The following is an 18741-nucleotide window of genomic DNA, read 5'->3' on the forward strand; positions in this document are numbered from 1 at the left end:
AAAATTCTAAGAACTGGCCAGAGAACTCAGACACCTCAGCCCCAGAGAGCACGTGCAGGTGGCTGTGTGCGGGACCTCACTCTGGCCCCGCCTGCTGATGACAGGCTGCTGCCGCCCCTCCAGCTGTTCACCTGGGACTCAGTTCCTCTCTGAAAATAGTTAAGTTAAACCTGTTAGCTCCCTGGGCTCTAGTGCCGCTCAAAGGACATCAAGACAGAGCAAAGCCAGAGCCAGTTCAGGAATGCAACACCCCTGCCCTTCACTCCAGCCTTCAGCTCCAAGAGGTGGCAAACGGGGTGGCTGAGCACCATGGTGGAGCAATCTCTGGATCTCTGGGTAATAAGGGCACCTGTGATGGTTCGGGGTGCAGTGGAGAGCAGGGAAGCAGAGCTGACTAGGAACCACGAGGGCCCTGACCTTTTGGAGCTGGAGAGACCAAGGGAGGCCCCTGGCTTCTAAGAGCGCTCACTCTCCTCAAAGGGCAATGCGTTCACCGGGAAACCCACTGAGGAATCTGCTCAGCAGTATCTTGGTCCACGAAGCCAGGCTGCACCTTGCCAGGCCCTCGGTTCCAGTGTCTGATTTTCTAGTGGCTGGAGAGATAGAACAGGGGCACCTCTCAGCTGGTTCAAATAGGAACCTAGCATGGGGAGTGGGGGTGGGGGCAGTTTCCTGTAATGACATTGACACAGAGGCGATGATTTTGAGTAATGCAGGCTGATGGGGCGCTTTAAGATTAAATAAGAACTATATAAAGGCTTGTCAGAATGAATTCTAATGTGCCACAAGACACTTTGCATACTCTTAAATATGCAAACTATCTCTTGGCACCCTAGAATTCATTCTGACAAACCTTTATATAGCTCTTATTTAAACTCCTACTTTATTTTTAGGGAACAGGTACTCAGAGACACTCTGCACAGAGGCAACAAAGGGCAGTGTTTATTGGTTTGGTTCTTTGCTGGGTGGCGGGCGTGGGGAAAAAGAAACACAGTGCAAAAGAATAATCAAAAGTGTAAGCTTGTTTAATATTGCTCTACTATCATCCTGAAAGGTATAATAATTTGAGTTACACATCTGAACTGATTGGAGTTACAGAATCATATCTCCTTTTTGCATTTAACAATATATACAATATAAAATAAATAAATTCACACAAATGACATCTGTGGTAGCACACGGTATGGTACACATCACAAAAATATACAATTGATTGCTTTACAGATGTGAAACCCACCTACAGCTATAGACATGGTTTATTATTATTATTATTATTATTCTTTTTACTACTGGCTATAATGCAACTCCTGGATTATTATAAGCAGTTTAAATTTTTTGTCCTTTTACGATCTTTGCACATAAGACTGCCATAAAATGTTTTCCTAGGCAGGTAAACAGAGACGCTTAAATAATTAAAATACAATCACCAACACCCATTTTCTCTTCTATAAGAAAAATAGCAGTTTTAAATTTTTTATATCTTTTATGTTATCATTTAAATGCAAAATAGTGGAATAAATACAACAATCTTATCTGATTGGAACACAAATGTAACCACAGGGAGTCACACAATCATATTGCTTTAAATAAGAACAAACCTCAAAGAAGCAAATGAAACATTAAAAATCACATGGCTAAAATGTACAACTTGGCAACTTTCCAAAACTTCACATTAAGTAAATGGTCTTGCTTGAAACATGAAAAAAACTTACCTCCCGTGAGGTGTGAGATGAGCATTATACCCTAAAGCCCGTGCAGTTCTTTTTAGCTCTGAGTTTTGGTTGTGTTTCCTAGTTGTGAGGAACTTGGTCTTTTGTAATGCTGAGAGTCACTTAGATTGAAAACTAAAAATTATACTTCCTTCTTTTCCCATCTAACTCCAACTCCTGTTTTCAGTTGGTCAGTTCTTATTTCTGAAGCCCAAGTACTTTAATGTGATACAGTAAAAGCAATGCATACATTGGACAGACTTTCTCTAGATATAGTGTGGTTGAATAGTAGCAACTAAAACCCTGCAGAAACTTTCTGGAAAAAGAATTTTTTTAAACACATATAGAAATAATGTTAGAGAATCAGCACCTTTTGTTTATTCCCAGGAGTTGTATTTGCTGTTGTTATTTTTAAAGGGATGTGCCAATTTCTGAACCCCTATCACAGCTATAAATTTCAAGTTATTGACCATCTGAATGAATTGCTAATGATGATTTATCTAGAATCACACTACAATCACTTCTCTACTGAGAAACCACAATCTACAACATACTCCCATATAGTCCCATATAGCTAATGATAGATACACAGTATTCCTAGCGCTAGGCTGATGAAGCACCAGCCCAAGGTATTTTGTTTAAAGCACACAAAGTAGCAGTAGTTTTGGAAACGTGTCCGCACCAAAGAGTTTTGCAACAACACAGAGAGAGTTAATAACAACATCTGAGAGATCCGTTGAGTGAAAGCCATATATACAGCATTTAAAAATTAGACTTATCTATATTCTTGAAATATTCAAAGATTTATTTCTAAGCTATACATTGGTATTCTATAATAAACCATTAGAGAAATTATTCCTTGTTTTGAAAATATTATGATTTTGATGTGTATCTGTTCATAATGAATACTTGTTTGGAGTTTCGATCTCTTAATTATTAGTAGGAAGAACCTTATTACTGGTAAAGAATATACTACTGTAGTCTCCTGAGGAATTGTACATCCAATATTGTCTCTAATTCTACCCTGTGTCTAAAAGCACACACCACAAGAATCCAAACGCCACAAGAACAAGACAACAATCTTTGAATGCAACATAAAATTCAGAAAAGCACAGCAAACATGAAACATTGAAAAGCTGAACTACATTTCTTTTGCTTGTTAGGATTACAATTTTAATTACATCTGTGTACATAGAATAAGACCATTCACATAGTACAGGGAGCAGCTACTAACACTGGTCCATTGGTATAGCATTTGATGGAGGTTACTGTTTATTGGTTATTCAGCGACTGCAGATTTCTGGGGTATCTAATTGATTTCTTCATTAGATTACACCTATTAACAGTCTGGAACCTGACTAACTTTCTTGCTGTGATCGAACTGGTTGAAAAGCACACTTATTGGCTGAGTAATTGGTAAAACTGCAGATTAATTTAAACAAACATTCCTAAATGAATCAACTCAGAGATTACGTATTAGAATTTGGTCAGGCGTCTGCTGTCTTTGATAAGAGATACATTTATTTTTGCCCCAAATTCTGGCTTTTGCCTTATTGCCTCAAAAACTGCATAACTGGCTCACAGCTCCTTCTGGGACAAGAACTGTCATTTCACACAGGGTCTCATTCCTAACCACCGAGGCAACTAGAAATCAGAAGGCCACTGCACCGCCCGGGAGAGAGGTGTTTTCCTCCTGATGGCTATGTGGGTCTGGATTCCGTGCGCAGGGCTTACGTGGGAGACGGCTGTGAGTCACGGCAGGTATGTTCTAATCCTCACATCATGAACATTTAGGTACACTGAGGCTCATGAAAATGGATGTCTGGGACCAGACCGGCACACGACATAGATTGCATCCGAGATGTACGCACCTTCCTTCAACTATTGCTTGAGTAAGTTAAATTCCCATATTAATAAATGGCTGAAAAGTGGTAAAGCTGGTACAAAAAAATCTCCATTTATAAGAAGAAACAAAACATTTGTTTTTTAATTTTTAAAAATCTTCCTTCAGGATTCACGTATCCTTCATTTTTATTGTTCATCATTGTTCAAAGCCAGCGCAAAATCGCAGTATTCTTATTTTCTTTAGTATTGCATGAATGAATAAAGCTTAAACTATTCCCTGAAAAAGTTACATAGTAGTTAAACTAACCAATACCTGGAAGACTTGAAAAAACAATTAAGGAATCAAATGGCTGTAACTGATCTAGATGGAAAAGCAATGATGAGAAGCAGCCGAGGCAACGTTGCTTGAGTTGGCTAATTAGAGGCTGCCCCCATGAAATCTAATACTGCACTGTCAATTTGCTTAAGTTGCACTGTCCTTTTAGGGACGATGGTTCTCTCTCTTTGATTCCTTAGTCACTGGGGACATTATGGTTCACAATAAGTTCACTGGCATCCATATTATGGATCCTCCATCCTTTGGCAGGGCTGGCTTCCATCTCTGTTCAATTAGCGACCTCTTTAAGAGTTCAGCAGCAGAGGAAGGAAGGAAAGAAGGAAGGAAAGAGGGAGGGAGCACAGGAGGAAGGAAGGACAATTTTCTTAGGAGATCCGTTTAAAATTCAATAGAACAGAAAGAGGCTGAGAAAAAAAAAGAGATGGTATGGAAGGAGGGAGGAAGGGAAGAAGGAAGGGAGACATCAGTAATGAAGGAAGTCAAGAAGTGAGGCAGAGGAGCAACACAGGGTGGGGACGGGGGCGGGGGAGGAGAGAAGCGAGCAGGCAGAGAAGGAGAGAAGCAGAGACAGGGAGAAAGAAATTCCTAAGGAAGAAAGAGCAGGTGGGAGCGCTGCTTCCTCATCTTGCTGCTCCAAGATCAGGGCAGTCTTTGTTGATTTCTGATGTTGGTAACTAAACTCTACTGTTTCTTGGACATCCCTCTCGGGGTGTTTTTTTCCCTTTTGCAGGCGTGCAGGATAGGAGGGCCCAGGAGGCTTTTAGTCAGACCTTGGCCTCCAACATTTCCAAAAAAAGTTTGTGCATGGGGACCTTGCCTTCCAGTTTGATGTTGTAGAAGTGCTGCACTGCCTTGGTGGAGGTCTGCCTCAGCAGGGGCAGCGTCATCAGCATCTTGCCAGCTCGGCGTGGGTCTTCCATGTGTTGGCCTGCCTCGTAATCCTGTAGTGCCTCATGTAAGACGTCCTGGAGCTTCTGAACCGCTTCCACGTCCTCTATGTGCATAGAATCTGCGCCACAAAGCAAAAGAGGCAACTTCGTTAATAATGAAATGCACCTGTGCGCCGAGGCACCTGCCTTCAATCAGACAATCAGACCCTTGGCTTTCTCTAAGATGATCCACTCAAAGATGCTTTCTTTAGTGTTTTCCAAAAGCATCTAGGGAGGAAATCATTCTCAATACTAATTTAAAAACTAGCAACTAGGGCCCAAGCTTCAGGATTTAAACACATGTGTGTAGGGGGTGGGTGAAGAGCGGGTAGAGGTGGGGAGGGGGCTTCCTAGGGCTCAGCTAAAAGAAGATATTCTTTAGCAGATTGCAGTCTTGTGTGTTTGTATTGGTTCAGAGGCCACAGGGGGCAGTGTACAAGGCTTACTCCTGCTCTGTACTCTGGGGTCACTCCTGGCTCGGTGGACATTATGTAGTGCCATGGATCGAACCTGGGTCAGCACAGCGCAAGCCCGTGCCCTCTCAGCTCTCCTCTTGGTCCAGCCCCAGCCTGCAGTCTTGGCTACTTACTTATTTATTCAATCAACCATTATAGAAGAACAAGTAATACAATTATGCATCTAAGTGCCTGGGATATAGTTGTCTAAAATTCTGATCACAGTCTCCAAAAAGTTCTTATTTCCCCAAAGGAAAAGCAAGGCTACAAACCAAACTCTGGTGGTCTTAGTTTGTTGCTAAGGAAATGTCCTTAATGACTGAAATTTTAATTTCACCTGATTTTCACTTATCATAAACTATTAAAGAGCGCTGACTTCTCTAATTGTTTATGCAGATTCATGGTTATTTCATGGGCCATATCAAAATTAGTAATGGCCAGATATATAACTGCTAGCAAATCTGTACCTCAGGCATGACAAGAGAAGATCATGTTTACTAGACTCATTGTAGTCATCTTACAAACTGTGCAAATTTAAATACACTCTTCAACACCTATAACAAGCACAATAAATCAATATATTTCTTATGATTTTAGGATGGGAGGATTTAAAGCCACACCTAGCAGTACTCAGGGGCTCTGTGCTCAGAAATGAGCCCTACTAGTGCCCATTTCGTGGAGGAAACTGAACTGGGGTTGGCTATGTGTAAGGCAAGTCCCTGACCTCCAACACTATCCTTCTGGCCCTCATTTTGGGATTTTACATGTGCTGCTAACAGGTCATTACCACATTCTTACAGTCTAAGTCTCCACTGAAAAAGCAAATAAAGTCTTCTGATGAATGAATTCTAAGATAGCTTTTACATTTGTAATGGTGAACTTTGTCCTAAAGTGACTAATGTACAAATAAAATTCAGTCAAGTAAGGAAAGGGTTAACAGGGCTGCCCAATTAGTCTTGCAAGAAATGTGAGATAGAGGGAAAAAAAATAAAAGTTACAACTCTAGCTCTAAAACAGACACTTAATTATATACAAGTTTGAATCATTTAGCACGTTTTATTGATTCTGATGACAGTTTATCTGTTAATTACACATAATGGAGTCTTTGGGGAATTCTTCATGTTTAATAATTCCAGTTCCCTGAGAATGCTAAGCTTCAAGATATATGTAGTTGGCCTAATCGTCCACATAATTCAACTATCAGATCACAGGTACCAAAAGAACAGAAAAGGAAAAAAGAAAGAAAATAGCAAATGCATTTTAAAATTGACTAGTCAAACATGATTAAAAATAATTATGCCGGGCCCTGAAGTGACAGTACAGTAGGCAGGACACTTGCCTCACATGTGCTGACTCGGGTTCAATACCTGGCACTCCATATGGTCTCCCTGCCCCCACTAGGAGTAATCCCTGAGCACAGAGCCAGGACTAAACCCTGAGCACTGCCAGATGTGCCCCCAAAATAAAAACTACACTAAACTAAAAAAAAAAGGACAAAGGCCAATGGTAGCTATATATTTTAAGAACTTCTTTATATTTCATTTATAACTTTATTCTTTTTGTTTTTCCAGGCCTTCCCTAGGTGCTCAGACACCTGAGGCCCCTCCTCGCCATTCTTGGCCAACCAGCAACAGTTCAATTTGAGGGCCTGAGTATATGGCATTGGGGATCACTGGGTGAGCCTGAGATGTTGGGACCCTCCAGGGTCACTACCTTAACCCCTGAACCATGTCACTTGGCTTAAATTTTTCTCTTTTACCTGGGTCCCTTTGAATCATTCACCACATCATTGCTGAATTAACTACCTTTATCCAGCTGACATTTACATATGACATTAACCATATAATATCAATAAGTGGTTAATGACAGTAAATAGGTGCTAATGACACAGTTCTCTCAAAGTGTTTTAAATCCCCTGAAATACCAGTGCTCAAACCTTGATTTTCACCTGGTGGAACCAACAAAGAATTTTTCCAGGTAGGAGATTCTGATGATGGCCTCCCCACCCCCAGGCCTCCTGGAGGGGAGCAAAAGACATTCCTGACCCTGCACCTGGTGACCTTTCCCAGGGAGCATCTCTCCCTAGGCACCTCCCGGCCAGTGTCCATCCAGCCTAGTCATCTCATCTACATGCCCTCTGTCCCCTTCTCGGAACAAGGGCAGACATTAGCTTGGGAAGCACTAATGATGGAGGAGAGTCTTAGAGGTGTGGGGTGGACAGCACGCTCTGCTCTCTCCTCCTTCTCTGGGCTTGCACTTGAATGCTGATGCTGTCTGAGGCTGCAGGCACACACGCTTAGCAGCGCCGAGTGTCCAGTACACCAGAGTCCATTGCAGAAGTGAGGGGCTGGAGAGATGGTACAGGGGTTATGATGCTTGCCTTGTGCCCAGACAACACAGGTTCAACCCCCAGCATTGCATATGATCTCCCAATACCACTACAAATGACCCTTAAGCACAGACCAGGAAGAGCCCCTGAGAACTGTCAGGTAAATCTCAGGTACCCCTCAATTCTCCAAAAGAGAGATGAGGGGCTTAGCAGACATTTGCAAGGGGAGAAGGCTGCTGCACAATGCGAAAGCATAAATGGATGGGGAATAGCAATGCTGTCCGTCTTGACCAAATGCAAACAGAAGAGCTATTTTCCAACCAGATGAAATGTTACAAAGCAGAATGCATATCACAAACATGCCCTTTATTGAGTAGCTATCAGGGCCTTGTCTCTGGTACAAGCACTTTGAGTTCTTTTCTAAGCAGGCCTATGGGTCAGGGAGCATTGAACTAAGAGGCAGAGTAGGTGGTTCTGTTCTTATTTCTTCAAGTAAATTTGTTATACCTGGATTCACAACACAAAATATAGCAGTGCCTTAAAAAAAACAAAACTGAATTGTACAGGATCATCTCACGTGGTATTAAGAGTAATTGGATGAGGAAATGCAATGGTTTTAAGTTGGAGATGCCAATATCAACATTGGCCCCAGAGTATAGGGAAGAAAGGGTAAGAAACAGAGTGAATAGTGAATAGATAGATGAGAAGCAATGGGGGCAGGGGTCAAGGTATCATTAAAAAATACAGAGCGAAGTATCCAAACTAGAGTCAACAACACCAAAATTAAAAGATTAACTTTAATAAGCCAATATAAATGGTGCCTGTCAAGATGAGCCTCTGGAGCCAGGGTTGTGGGCGTAGAGGAGAGAGAACCTGGGAACCTGTTGGAGGGAAGTTGACACTGGGGGTGGGATTGGTAATAGAGCACTGTATGTAACAAAGCCAACTATGAATAACTTTGTAATTCATGGTTTTATAAAAAAATTTTGAAACAAAATAAAATACCTGAGTTGGGGGATGGAGATATTAAGATGAAAGATGGAGAGATGGTACAAGGGTTAAGGAATTCACCTTGCATGAAGGCAACCCCAGTTCAATTCCTGGCACTGCATATAGTCCCCCAAGTACTGACAGGAATGATCCCTAAGCACCACAAGTTAAATTAAATTAAATTTAAAAAAATTAAAAGCTGAATTGGAAGTTATTCTTCCATCCAGCCTTCCTCTTTCACCAGGAATCTCCTCTCTACTATTTCTCAGACGACATTTCCAAGGGCCTGGAGAGCCACATATCTAAAGGGGCAGAAATGATCACTGAAAAAGTCTTTCTCCCGTTTCCCAAATCTGACTTGAATGTCCATTCTGGGGTGCTGGTTCAGATCTTGTACAGCCTTGAAGTGAGATTCCAGTCACTGGGTTTTGGCCAGCCAGGTCTTGCCTCCCCCACTATGCTGGCCTGGCAGGAGATATATTACAGATGTCATGGGAAATGAGGCAAGAACAAATAGCAGAGAGCTATGCTCACAAACAGCAATTAAGACTTCAAACTATTCCTTAAAGGCTGTGATTTAGCTTTTGAGATTTAAAAAAATGATTTAATCAAATTACTATGATAATTTAACTTCCCATTTATAGAAAGGATCCTAACTCATTCTAGCTTTACCCATTCTCTGATCTGCTAATACTTTAACTGCAAACTCACTAAATCTGCACTATTTAATTAGACCATGATTCAGCTGGCAGAGTGCTGAGGAAAATATTAATCTCCATTAGGGATCCTAGTTCAAGTTCTGACTCTGTGACTTTAATGTCTGTTTAGTTCCTTCTGCTAAATTTATGCATTTATGCCAATTTTACTAGAACTGGCATTAATGTACAATTTAGCTTAGAGTGTTGGGTTTCTTTTTAACTTTATGTGCTCAAAGCAATTGTTTCACCATTCATGCTAATGGGAACCAGCTAGACTTAATAATAGAAATCATAGGTTTATGAACTAACCAGACAGATGAGGATGAACATTAAGATGCTGGGTGAGTTGTTAACAATCAAGATACCTGGGCTCAAGCCCAAAACTATTAAATCAGAAGACTGGGGCTGGATCCAAGACATCAGTGTTTGGGGAAAAAAATCTTGATGATAATAAAGTTAAATCAGAATTGAGAATTAATGAGCAAGACAGTAAGACAAGGACTTGTCCAAAGGAAATAAGAGTTGAAAAGCCACTGGGGTCTAATGACACAACCATGGTTGCCCGTAGGTTAGGGTTATTGTGTGAGCACCTAGTAATAAACTGGAATGTGTCTGTTGAATTCCAATATTTCACTCTGTGAGATAGACCTCCCATGCCTGTGTCTGGGTCAGATCATTGATCCTGGAAAGAGTTATCTATCTTTATATCTTACAGCCACAGCATTCAGTGAGACCCAGGGCCAAAAGGAAAATCGCACTGACAGCGCTGGCCTTTTCTGTGGTGCAGACAACTATTACCGTGAACAGGGGAACAGCTCCCCCAACACACCCCGGCATGCAACTCTCTTAGGTCCAACAGCTCCTATTTGGCACTATTTTCTGAACTGTACCCAAGCTTATTATCTGTTTATTTACTTTGTTTTGGGGTCAGAGGCTATTCCTGGTTTTGTGCTTATGAGTGACTCCTGGCAGTTCTCAGGGGAATGTATGTGGTTCCAGGAATGAAAACTGGGGATAGCCACATGCTTGACAAATGCCTTAACCCCTGTACTATCTCATGAAATCCCCAATCTCACTCAGATGGTGGACTGTGTATTGGGAAGAAACCATTTAGGAAGAGCAAATTCTGACACTGCACAGATGTTTATTCTTTAAGCAGCCCTTCTGGGGGCACCAAAGAGTTGGTTTCCTCTTTTCTTTCTTTTCTTTTCTTTTCTTTTTTTTCTTTTCTTTTCTTTTTTTTTTTTTTTTTTGCCAACACCTGACAGTGCTCAGGTCTTACTTCTGGTTCTGTGCTCAAGGATCACTCCTAGCAGGGCTTAGGCAACTCTATGGGGCGCTGAGGATTGAGTCCTGGTTAGCTGGGTGCAAGACAAGAGTTGGCCTCCAACGACTGGTTCTCAGTGTATCTGAGCAGCTTTTTTCAAGAGGTAGACAGAGAGACTCTCTGCATTCAACCCGTGAATGAAACACAACAGGATGGAAAATTTTGCAAAAGGTGTTGAAGACCATGGTCTTAGAGATAAATGTACCTGAAAATGTTTCTATGTTCTATAAAACGCATGTGCTGCATGGTCCTGGGAGGTGCCAACAGCTGAGGCTCTGAGGATCACTTGTGGGCCACCATGGCAGATGGGCTCTGGGCTAACCACAGAGCAGGCCGTTTAACTTAAATAAAACAAAGAATCCAATCCAGTTATTTATTTATTTGGGGGAAAAGGGATTGGTCTCCAATTAGCGGTGCCCAGGGGCTATTTCTGGTTCTATGCTCAAGAGTGACCCCTGGAGATGTTCCCAGGAACTATCTGCAGTGCTAAGAGATTAGAAGGGGTGGACTATGCAAGGCAAGAATCTCATCCCTGTACACTCTCTCTCTCTCTCTCTCTCTCTCTCTCTCTCTCTCTCTCTCTCTCTCTCTCTCTCTCTCTCTCTCTCTCCCTCTCTCTCTTTTTTTTTTGCTTTTTTGGGTCACACCCAGCGATGCACAGAGGTTACTCCTAGCTTTGTACTCAGGAATTACTCCTGGTGGTGCTCAGGGGACCATATGGGATGCTGGGAATCGAACCTGGGTCAGCCGCGTGCAAGGCAAACACCCTACCTGCTGTGCTATTGCTCCAGCCCCAAGACAGACCCTAACTTTTGAAAGTTGCAATCATCATGTTTTCAGAAAAGTAGGTCAGCTGGGTACGGGGAAGATGATGGTGGCTTTTGCGTTTTGTTTTTGTTTTAAACCTCTTGAGATCATCACATAAAAGAACAATATAACTAGATGGCAAATGGAAGCTCACAGATCACATTGGCAACAAAGCCAGGTCGTATGGCATTCCCCGCACACAACTGTGTGAGTGACCAAGGTGACTGTTGTGAGTGTGAGTGCCCTCTCTGAGAGGGCCACGGGAGGACCAGGCCAGAGTGTCTGCACTGCTCAGGCTGAAAGGAGGTCCTGAGCCAGTCAGGAAATGGATGAGTACTGGAGTATTTGGAGGGAAAAATAGTGGGTTTTATTTTTTGAGGGTAGGGACAAACCTGACAGTACCCAGAGATACTCCTGGCCCTGCACTCAGGAATCACTCCTGGCAGTGCTCAAGGGACCACAGGGGATGCTGCGGATCAAACCTGGGTTAGCTGAGTGCAAGTATCCCATCCGCTGTATTATCATGCCAGCCCCTTCTAAAGAACAGTTTATAGGCTCCACTTCAAGCAGATCTCAGTAGCCAATAGGGCCACACTGAAGAGTGCCTGACTACCATGTAGCAGCACCAGGGACTGAACTTTATCCGGACACATGCAAGGCACATTCTCTGCCACTTGAGCTGCCTTCCCAGTTCTGGTACTGAACATATCCAACTCAATAAGAGGTCACTATTACTGACAATTACTAGACCCCATTAAGAAGATTCCAGAAGTAAACCCAAAGAGTCCTGTTTCCACTGACCACAAATGAAATAACGCAAACACTGTTAAGGTTATAACTATGAAATCTAATGACTGTTTAACTTATGTGTTTGTTATATTAAAGCATATATAATGCATTGATTCTTTATCTTGAATGCTAGTGAATGAGGAGAAGAAAATCAGGCATTTATCCTATATTCACTACTCAAACTATCACTGGTAACCAAGTATGAGATAAGATAAAACATCATTTTACATAAGTATCCCAACTACAGAATGAAAAGGAATATGACAAATCACCCTTTGCAGCCCTCAGTGATGAATGGATTTAGGTGAGCAGAACAAGCACCTACTCTCCTGACCAAAAACCAAAAAGTAGAAACCATCCAACATTATGCATGTCCCAAAAGAAAAATGCACCACCCACAGGTCCCCACAGCAACGGGACCTGAATGAAATGAAGGCCCTGGACCAGTTATCAACTTGCACAACATGATAAGAGCAGAGATGCACATGCAGACACAGGCATGGGAACTGCAGACTCTGGTGAAGGGCAGCCCAATAACCTGGCTTCTTCAGCAGCTGCACTGCAGAGAATGAGAGAGAATCTTTAAAGGAGACTCAGAAATTTACAGCAAAAGCAATTCAATGGACAAGACAAAGCTGCCACATCTAAGGAAAACCAGTTGGTAATAAAAATCTGTGAAACAACAAAATGATGGGGAAAATTCGGAAAACAGGAAAGGAGAGCGGGTACTTTTCATGAGAAGGGACAGAGTTGAAATTGGGACAAGATAGACAAGGGAGTTTCAGGCTGTCTCTGGAGGCTGAATTTCTTCATATAGAGAAAAATATACAGCGCTATTATTCTACCCACACATTGTTATAGTGGGATGCACAGCAAACTCAATGCTCTCCAGATGCTTCACAACAAACCTGAATGCCACTTTTTGAGCAAAACGAGTTTGTGGGTGTGATTAATGAGTTCTACAAGATTATTCTCGATCATCCAAGTAGGTCTTCAGTGAAACCAAGTTTTCTTTGACTTGAATGGCAAAGAGAGAAGATGGCAGTCACCTCTGAAGAAAAATGCTCCAACTGCTGGCATTGATAATGGAGAAAGAGGCTGAGGCCAGGAAAGCAAGGATGCCCCCTTAGTGCTAAAGCAGGGAGCAGACTGCCTCTGGCACCTCTGTACACCCTGAACCACTTTACCTTGGATCTGGACTAACTCATCACGGACCTCCTATGTGTAGAACTCTAAGACTCAATGTGCCGTCAAAATGACTCGAACCACCTAGTGCTAGTCTTTAATTGCAAAAGCCACATGAAACTAAAGCACTCCTGTATTACACTTTTGTGTTTTTAAATAGGTGCTTTATTTTACAATGAAGTGGCTTGAGAGACAGAGAGGGACTTAGACACTTTTGGTGCCACCATTCTTGTTAGACAACAGCAAATATAACAGACTTCTTAAGAAGAATAAAGAAACTCTTGGAGACTTACTAAAGAAGATCTTCACATATAAAGTACACCATTGGATCATGAAACAGTTCAGGTTTCCTTTAATCCAGAGAAGCTGTTATTCAACTATGGGAAGTGGCAACACAACTGGTTTTGTGCTACAACATAGTGAGCACAAAACGATTAAACAACTTCCCACTGAATAAGACTTAGTTTATCATGAAGGCTGTTTTCTTCAGATCCTGCTCTGAGGCCTCTTTCACCTGCTTCTGCTTTCCAAATCACATGTCTTTCCATCAAATACTAAACCAGAGAAAACCAATGTGGTCCACAGCTAGCTTTCTTCAAGTTTTCTTTTGAAGTACTGAGATACTGATTAACCTAGAGCAAAGGGAATTCCATGATGTCTATTTCCCTACAAGAATTCAGGCCTGTTCTCTCTCTCTCTCTCTCTCTCTCTCTCTCTCTCTCTCTCTCTCTCTCTCTCTCTCTCTCTCTCTCTCTCTCTCTCTCTCTCTCTCTCTCTCTCACTTTCCTAGGAGTTGCCTAGGAGTTCTGTATTTCCTCCCAAAAGAAGTGCTAAAGACAAAAAAACTTTGAGTGAGTGCAGATCCCAACTTGGTAAATATTTCTACTTCCATAACACTGCAAGGATCAGCACTGTGCTAATGACCTTTGGTAACAGATGGCTCATTATCTGAAGACCTATGCATGAGAATGATGCTGTCACTCTCTAGATGGAAAGAAGCTGTGAAGAATATCACATGCTTAAACACCAGGACTGAAGCTCTCAACAGATCAGCCCTATACTATCTCCAGGCATCAAATCATTGGGTATGATATGAAACACTTAAGAATCATCCTAATTTCTTCATTTATTCGATCACATATTTGGGGGTTGGATGGCTACTCCTAGCAAGATTTCTAGGCCAAATGGCTTCAAATGAGAAAGACCTTAGCAATGCTGCTTGGGCCCTGCTACAGGGCCACCATGCCAGTGCTCGGGACCTCTAGGGACACACCTGATTATGCGCAGGAACTTTAGGGGCTACAATACTGGGGGAGGAGGCAAGTGGTGCTAGAGACAGAACTGGGAAACTACAGGCAAGTCTTGTGTCCCTTACCCTATACAAGCTCCTTGGCACACCGGCTTTATGTTTTACACACAGATAAAAAACTTGAAATAAGTAATTTAAGAGTGGAAGTCAACTTTAAAAAAGTCCAAAATAGTATTTCTTAAGTCAAATAAAAATAATCCAAACAGTGTTGACAAATTTGAGCAACTGAAAGAAAAGTAAGCTGAGAAATGAAAAGTCAAAATTTTGATTTCTTATAAAGCATTAAGGCAGGGTTAATTACAGTAGGTAGAGGTAGCAGTTCCACATAATAAATACCAATTTGCTACAAAAGGTCTGCCCATAGTGACTTCTCAGAAGAAGCTTAAACCAGTAAACATTTCATCTCCATTTGGTTGGGGGGACGGCTGGGGATTCCTTCCCTGGTTACCATATTACTATAATTTCAAGCAGGCTTCAGGACAGAAAAATATTGATAAATTGTAAACAAACTGTAAACTAAAGTCTTCTGTACTGTCCCTGTGAACATCATGGCCTATGTTTCCTTGTGGAAAATTGAACAGCTTCCTGAGAGCCTGAGGCACAGATGCCCCAACCAGAAGCCTTCTAGTCACGCCCCTGACAGCTCACTTCCTTCAACCATCAGGCTACTGGGCACACCCACCTCACAGGCTGATGCTGGCACTCACATGTGATTTCCCAGACCAGGCTAACAGAAAGAGAAGTTCTTAGAGAAAGTGTCTATGCAAAACTCATTTTTCTGATTTTTTGATACCCAAAAATATATGTCCATATCAGTCTGATCAAATTTTAGTGTAATTTATTGCACTGTAGCACTGTCATCCCATTGTTCATTGATTTGCTCAAGCGGGCACCAGTAATGTCTCCATTGTGAGACTTGTAGTACATGGGTAGCTTGTCAGGCTCTGCCATACGGGCGGGATACTCTCGATAGCTTGTCAGGCTCTCCGAGAGGGACAGAGGAATCAAACCTGGCTCGGCTGTGTGCAAGGCAAATGCCCTACCCATGTGCTATCGATCCAGTCCTAGTGTAATTTATTGAAGATCAAAAATATGAAAGAGGCTTTTAATTTTTACATTCATTGTTTAGAATGATAAAGATGTTGGAATTTCTACATTATAAATACACACCACACAAAATACATAAGCAAACTCATTCTCTTCATTGAAAAGTACCTAACACGAGATTTTGAGGCCAGTTAAGAAAGATTGGACATTACATCATTCATCTGACTCATTTCACAAAGAAAATGGTTTTTTTAGGTAGAATGCACATATGTATAGTATATAACATATATATATATAAGATATGTGGTATTATATCTTATTGGACTTGTTAGAAAAACATATCTAAATTGTCCGTCCAGAAAGGGTTTTATAAACAAACAAATGAGAAAGCTTGTGAAAGATGAAGTCTAAGACCTAAGTCTAAGACCCCATCTGTGTCTTACTCAAGAGGCTTCCTGCACTCCTGGTTCCCAGAGCAATCATGAGTTATCCTACAATTGTAGAAACATACCATATGTCCTCAAGAACAAGCAGGAAACCAAGCCCAGAGTTGGCAACAAACAATGATTTAGGATTCAAATTTCATGACATAAATCCATTTACAGCTTTATATACATAGATGCTCTTATTCCAAAAATACTGGGTAAAATTAAAAAGGGAAAAGTCAACATAATCAGACAGATCCTGGTTGGGTGCTAGAGTTGCAAGCGGAAGCAAGGGTGTATCACAATATGGCAAGCGTTGACAAGTAGCGGGTACAGGGAGTTGAGAAAACATGAATGATCTGAATAAAAAGTCAGTTTTAATCCTTCGCTGCTTTAATCTTCTGCTACATTGAGATGAATATATTACCTGGGGGCCAGTGTTTATAGTTCCAAACAAACTGACATAGAAGAATCAATACAACCAATTTGGAGAACAGAATCTGATGCTACAAACTTATACAAAATGCTTGGAGTAATATTTTGCTATACTTTCCAAAAGAGTGGGGAAAAAATAAGGATAGTATTCTCAAAATGGAAATAATTCTAAGACAACAATATAACCTCTTAATGTTCATATGAGGTAACTAATATCTAGCTATTACAACAACAACAACAACAATCATAATAACCTAGATTTTCCTGTTTGAATCTCACAAGTACTTATACAATTCACAATCATTGCTGGCAACTGGTTTGGACACTCAAAGTAGGATAAATTACTTTAAGTTTCTTATCTTCAAAAATAACTAGATAAATTATTCAAATAGTTGGAGGTGAGAATTACAATTTTAGTTTATACTATGTGGAGGTTTTTGGCCAAACATCTGATGATAGAAAATATCCAGTATAATAAGTCCTGTGACAAAGTCACTGCTCTGGGGACCATGACAGCTATTACCAAGAAGCCAATTTCCCCCTTCCCAAGTATGAGCACGACATTTATAATTATTGAACAGAGACAGATGTTTAAAAGAAGCTGGGATTTAGATAAATGAGATGATGGTTATTATCATTGGTTACCTCAGAGAGAGGGCTAAGATGCCCATGTAAAGGATACTAACATGGATGCATATTTTTACATGAAAGTTACCATGTTCATCCAAAATGTCTAACACTGAAACAAAATCTATGTGCTTTCTAGGGTGCCTATGGGAAGGATTGGCATACTGCCACATGCTTTCCATATGTTAAAATCTGATGACATTGATGTGTTTATAAATGATTGAAGAAATCTATCCTTGGTTTCAACAAAACTGAATCTAAAAATTTATTGTTATCCACAAATAAGGATCAAAAATATAATAGCATCATAATAAGAGTATCTGAAGAAAATGACTAAGTGGCTTATACCAAGCTAATATGGGGATTGATCGGGATGACACGGTTGATGGGTGATACAGTGGGATTATTTGTACAACACAGGAGAAGCAACACATTTCAGACATGAACACGCTCTCATAGGAGCCAGAAAGTTAGTTCAGGGGTTAAGGCACTTGCCTTGCACAGGGCTGACATCAGTTCAATTTCTGGCACCACCACACATGGTTCCATGAGCATCACCAGGACTGAGCCCTGATCATGGAGCCATGAGTAAGTCACGAGCACCGCTGGGGTATGGCCCAGGAAACAAAACAACCCTCATCCAATAGCATAAACAGCACTAAGTCACTTGTCTTTTATGATGAAAGTTAACAAAATTAAGTTTTTCTTGGTACTATAAAGCTTCACAAAATGTTAGTCACTTTCAGGAGTGTCTTGAGACACAAAGCCAATTCCTGAGAAAAATAAATAAAACTCACTACTACCATGAGAAGAGAAAAGAGAGGACTCAATTAATTCTGGCTTTAAGGAAGAAAAACTAACCACTTTTAAGACTTTCTAAGCACTAGTCATTGCTTCAAAGTAGGTCACCTCCAACAAGAGCAGAGCATGTGAGACCCAAAAATTTATTTATCATGAAAGTAATGATCTTACTTCCAAACAACAGAGATAGAAACTGCTAATTAATCCAGAGACTTGACATTATAATCCACAACAAGAAAGTATACACCTAACATCTAAAATGATCAAAATGTTAGCAATTTTAATGACAATGTTTTTATAAAGCTCAGCAGCTCAGGTTAGTGAGTAAGTTATAAAAGCAATTTGGAACAACATAAAGCATACTTATATATTTCAAACATAATAAACCAAGTCAAATGGCTTTAAGATTACCAAATTAGCTCTTTCCCTACACAATCTTTCACCCTACTGCAAGATGCTATCATGTAAAATCCACACAAAAGAATATGTCTATGAATATGTCAGAAATATGTCTATTTTTTCCACTTTGGTCTTCTGGGATCAGACAAAGGGTTCTTGATGGTTTGTAACCACAGTGATACAAAATCATATTTTCTAGTTTCCCAGTGAAATAGGAGCAGAGAGGTGAACAGCATGGGGACGGGGGCAGGGGGCAGGGGGAAGGCTATGTGTGCAATTAAAAGTGTGAAACGCTAAA

General features: G+C 41.0%; 1 protein-coding gene across 8 annotated transcripts in view; it reads right to left on the reverse strand.

Moving 5' to 3' along the window:
- Positions 1 to 1007: 1007 nt before the first annotated feature.
- ESRRG (estrogen related receptor gamma) overlaps positions 1008 to 18741 on the reverse strand; it is a 597387-nt gene continuing 579653 nt past the window's right edge. For all 8 annotated transcript variants that reach the window (XM_055144537.1, XM_055144534.1, XM_055144533.1 and 5 more), the window contains one exon: positions 1008 to 4900. In XM_055144537.1, coding sequence (XP_055000512.1) covers positions 4656 to 4900 — 245 coding nt within the window. In that variant the 3' untranslated portion in view covers positions 1008 to 4655. The remainder of the gene's footprint in view (positions 4901 to 18741) is intronic.

Source organism: Sorex araneus, chromosome 7, assembly GCF_027595985.1.
Source record: "Sorex araneus isolate mSorAra2 chromosome 7, mSorAra2.pri, whole genome shotgun sequence".
Classification (NCBI taxonomy): Eukaryota; Metazoa; Chordata; class Mammalia; order Eulipotyphla; family Soricidae; genus Sorex; species Sorex araneus.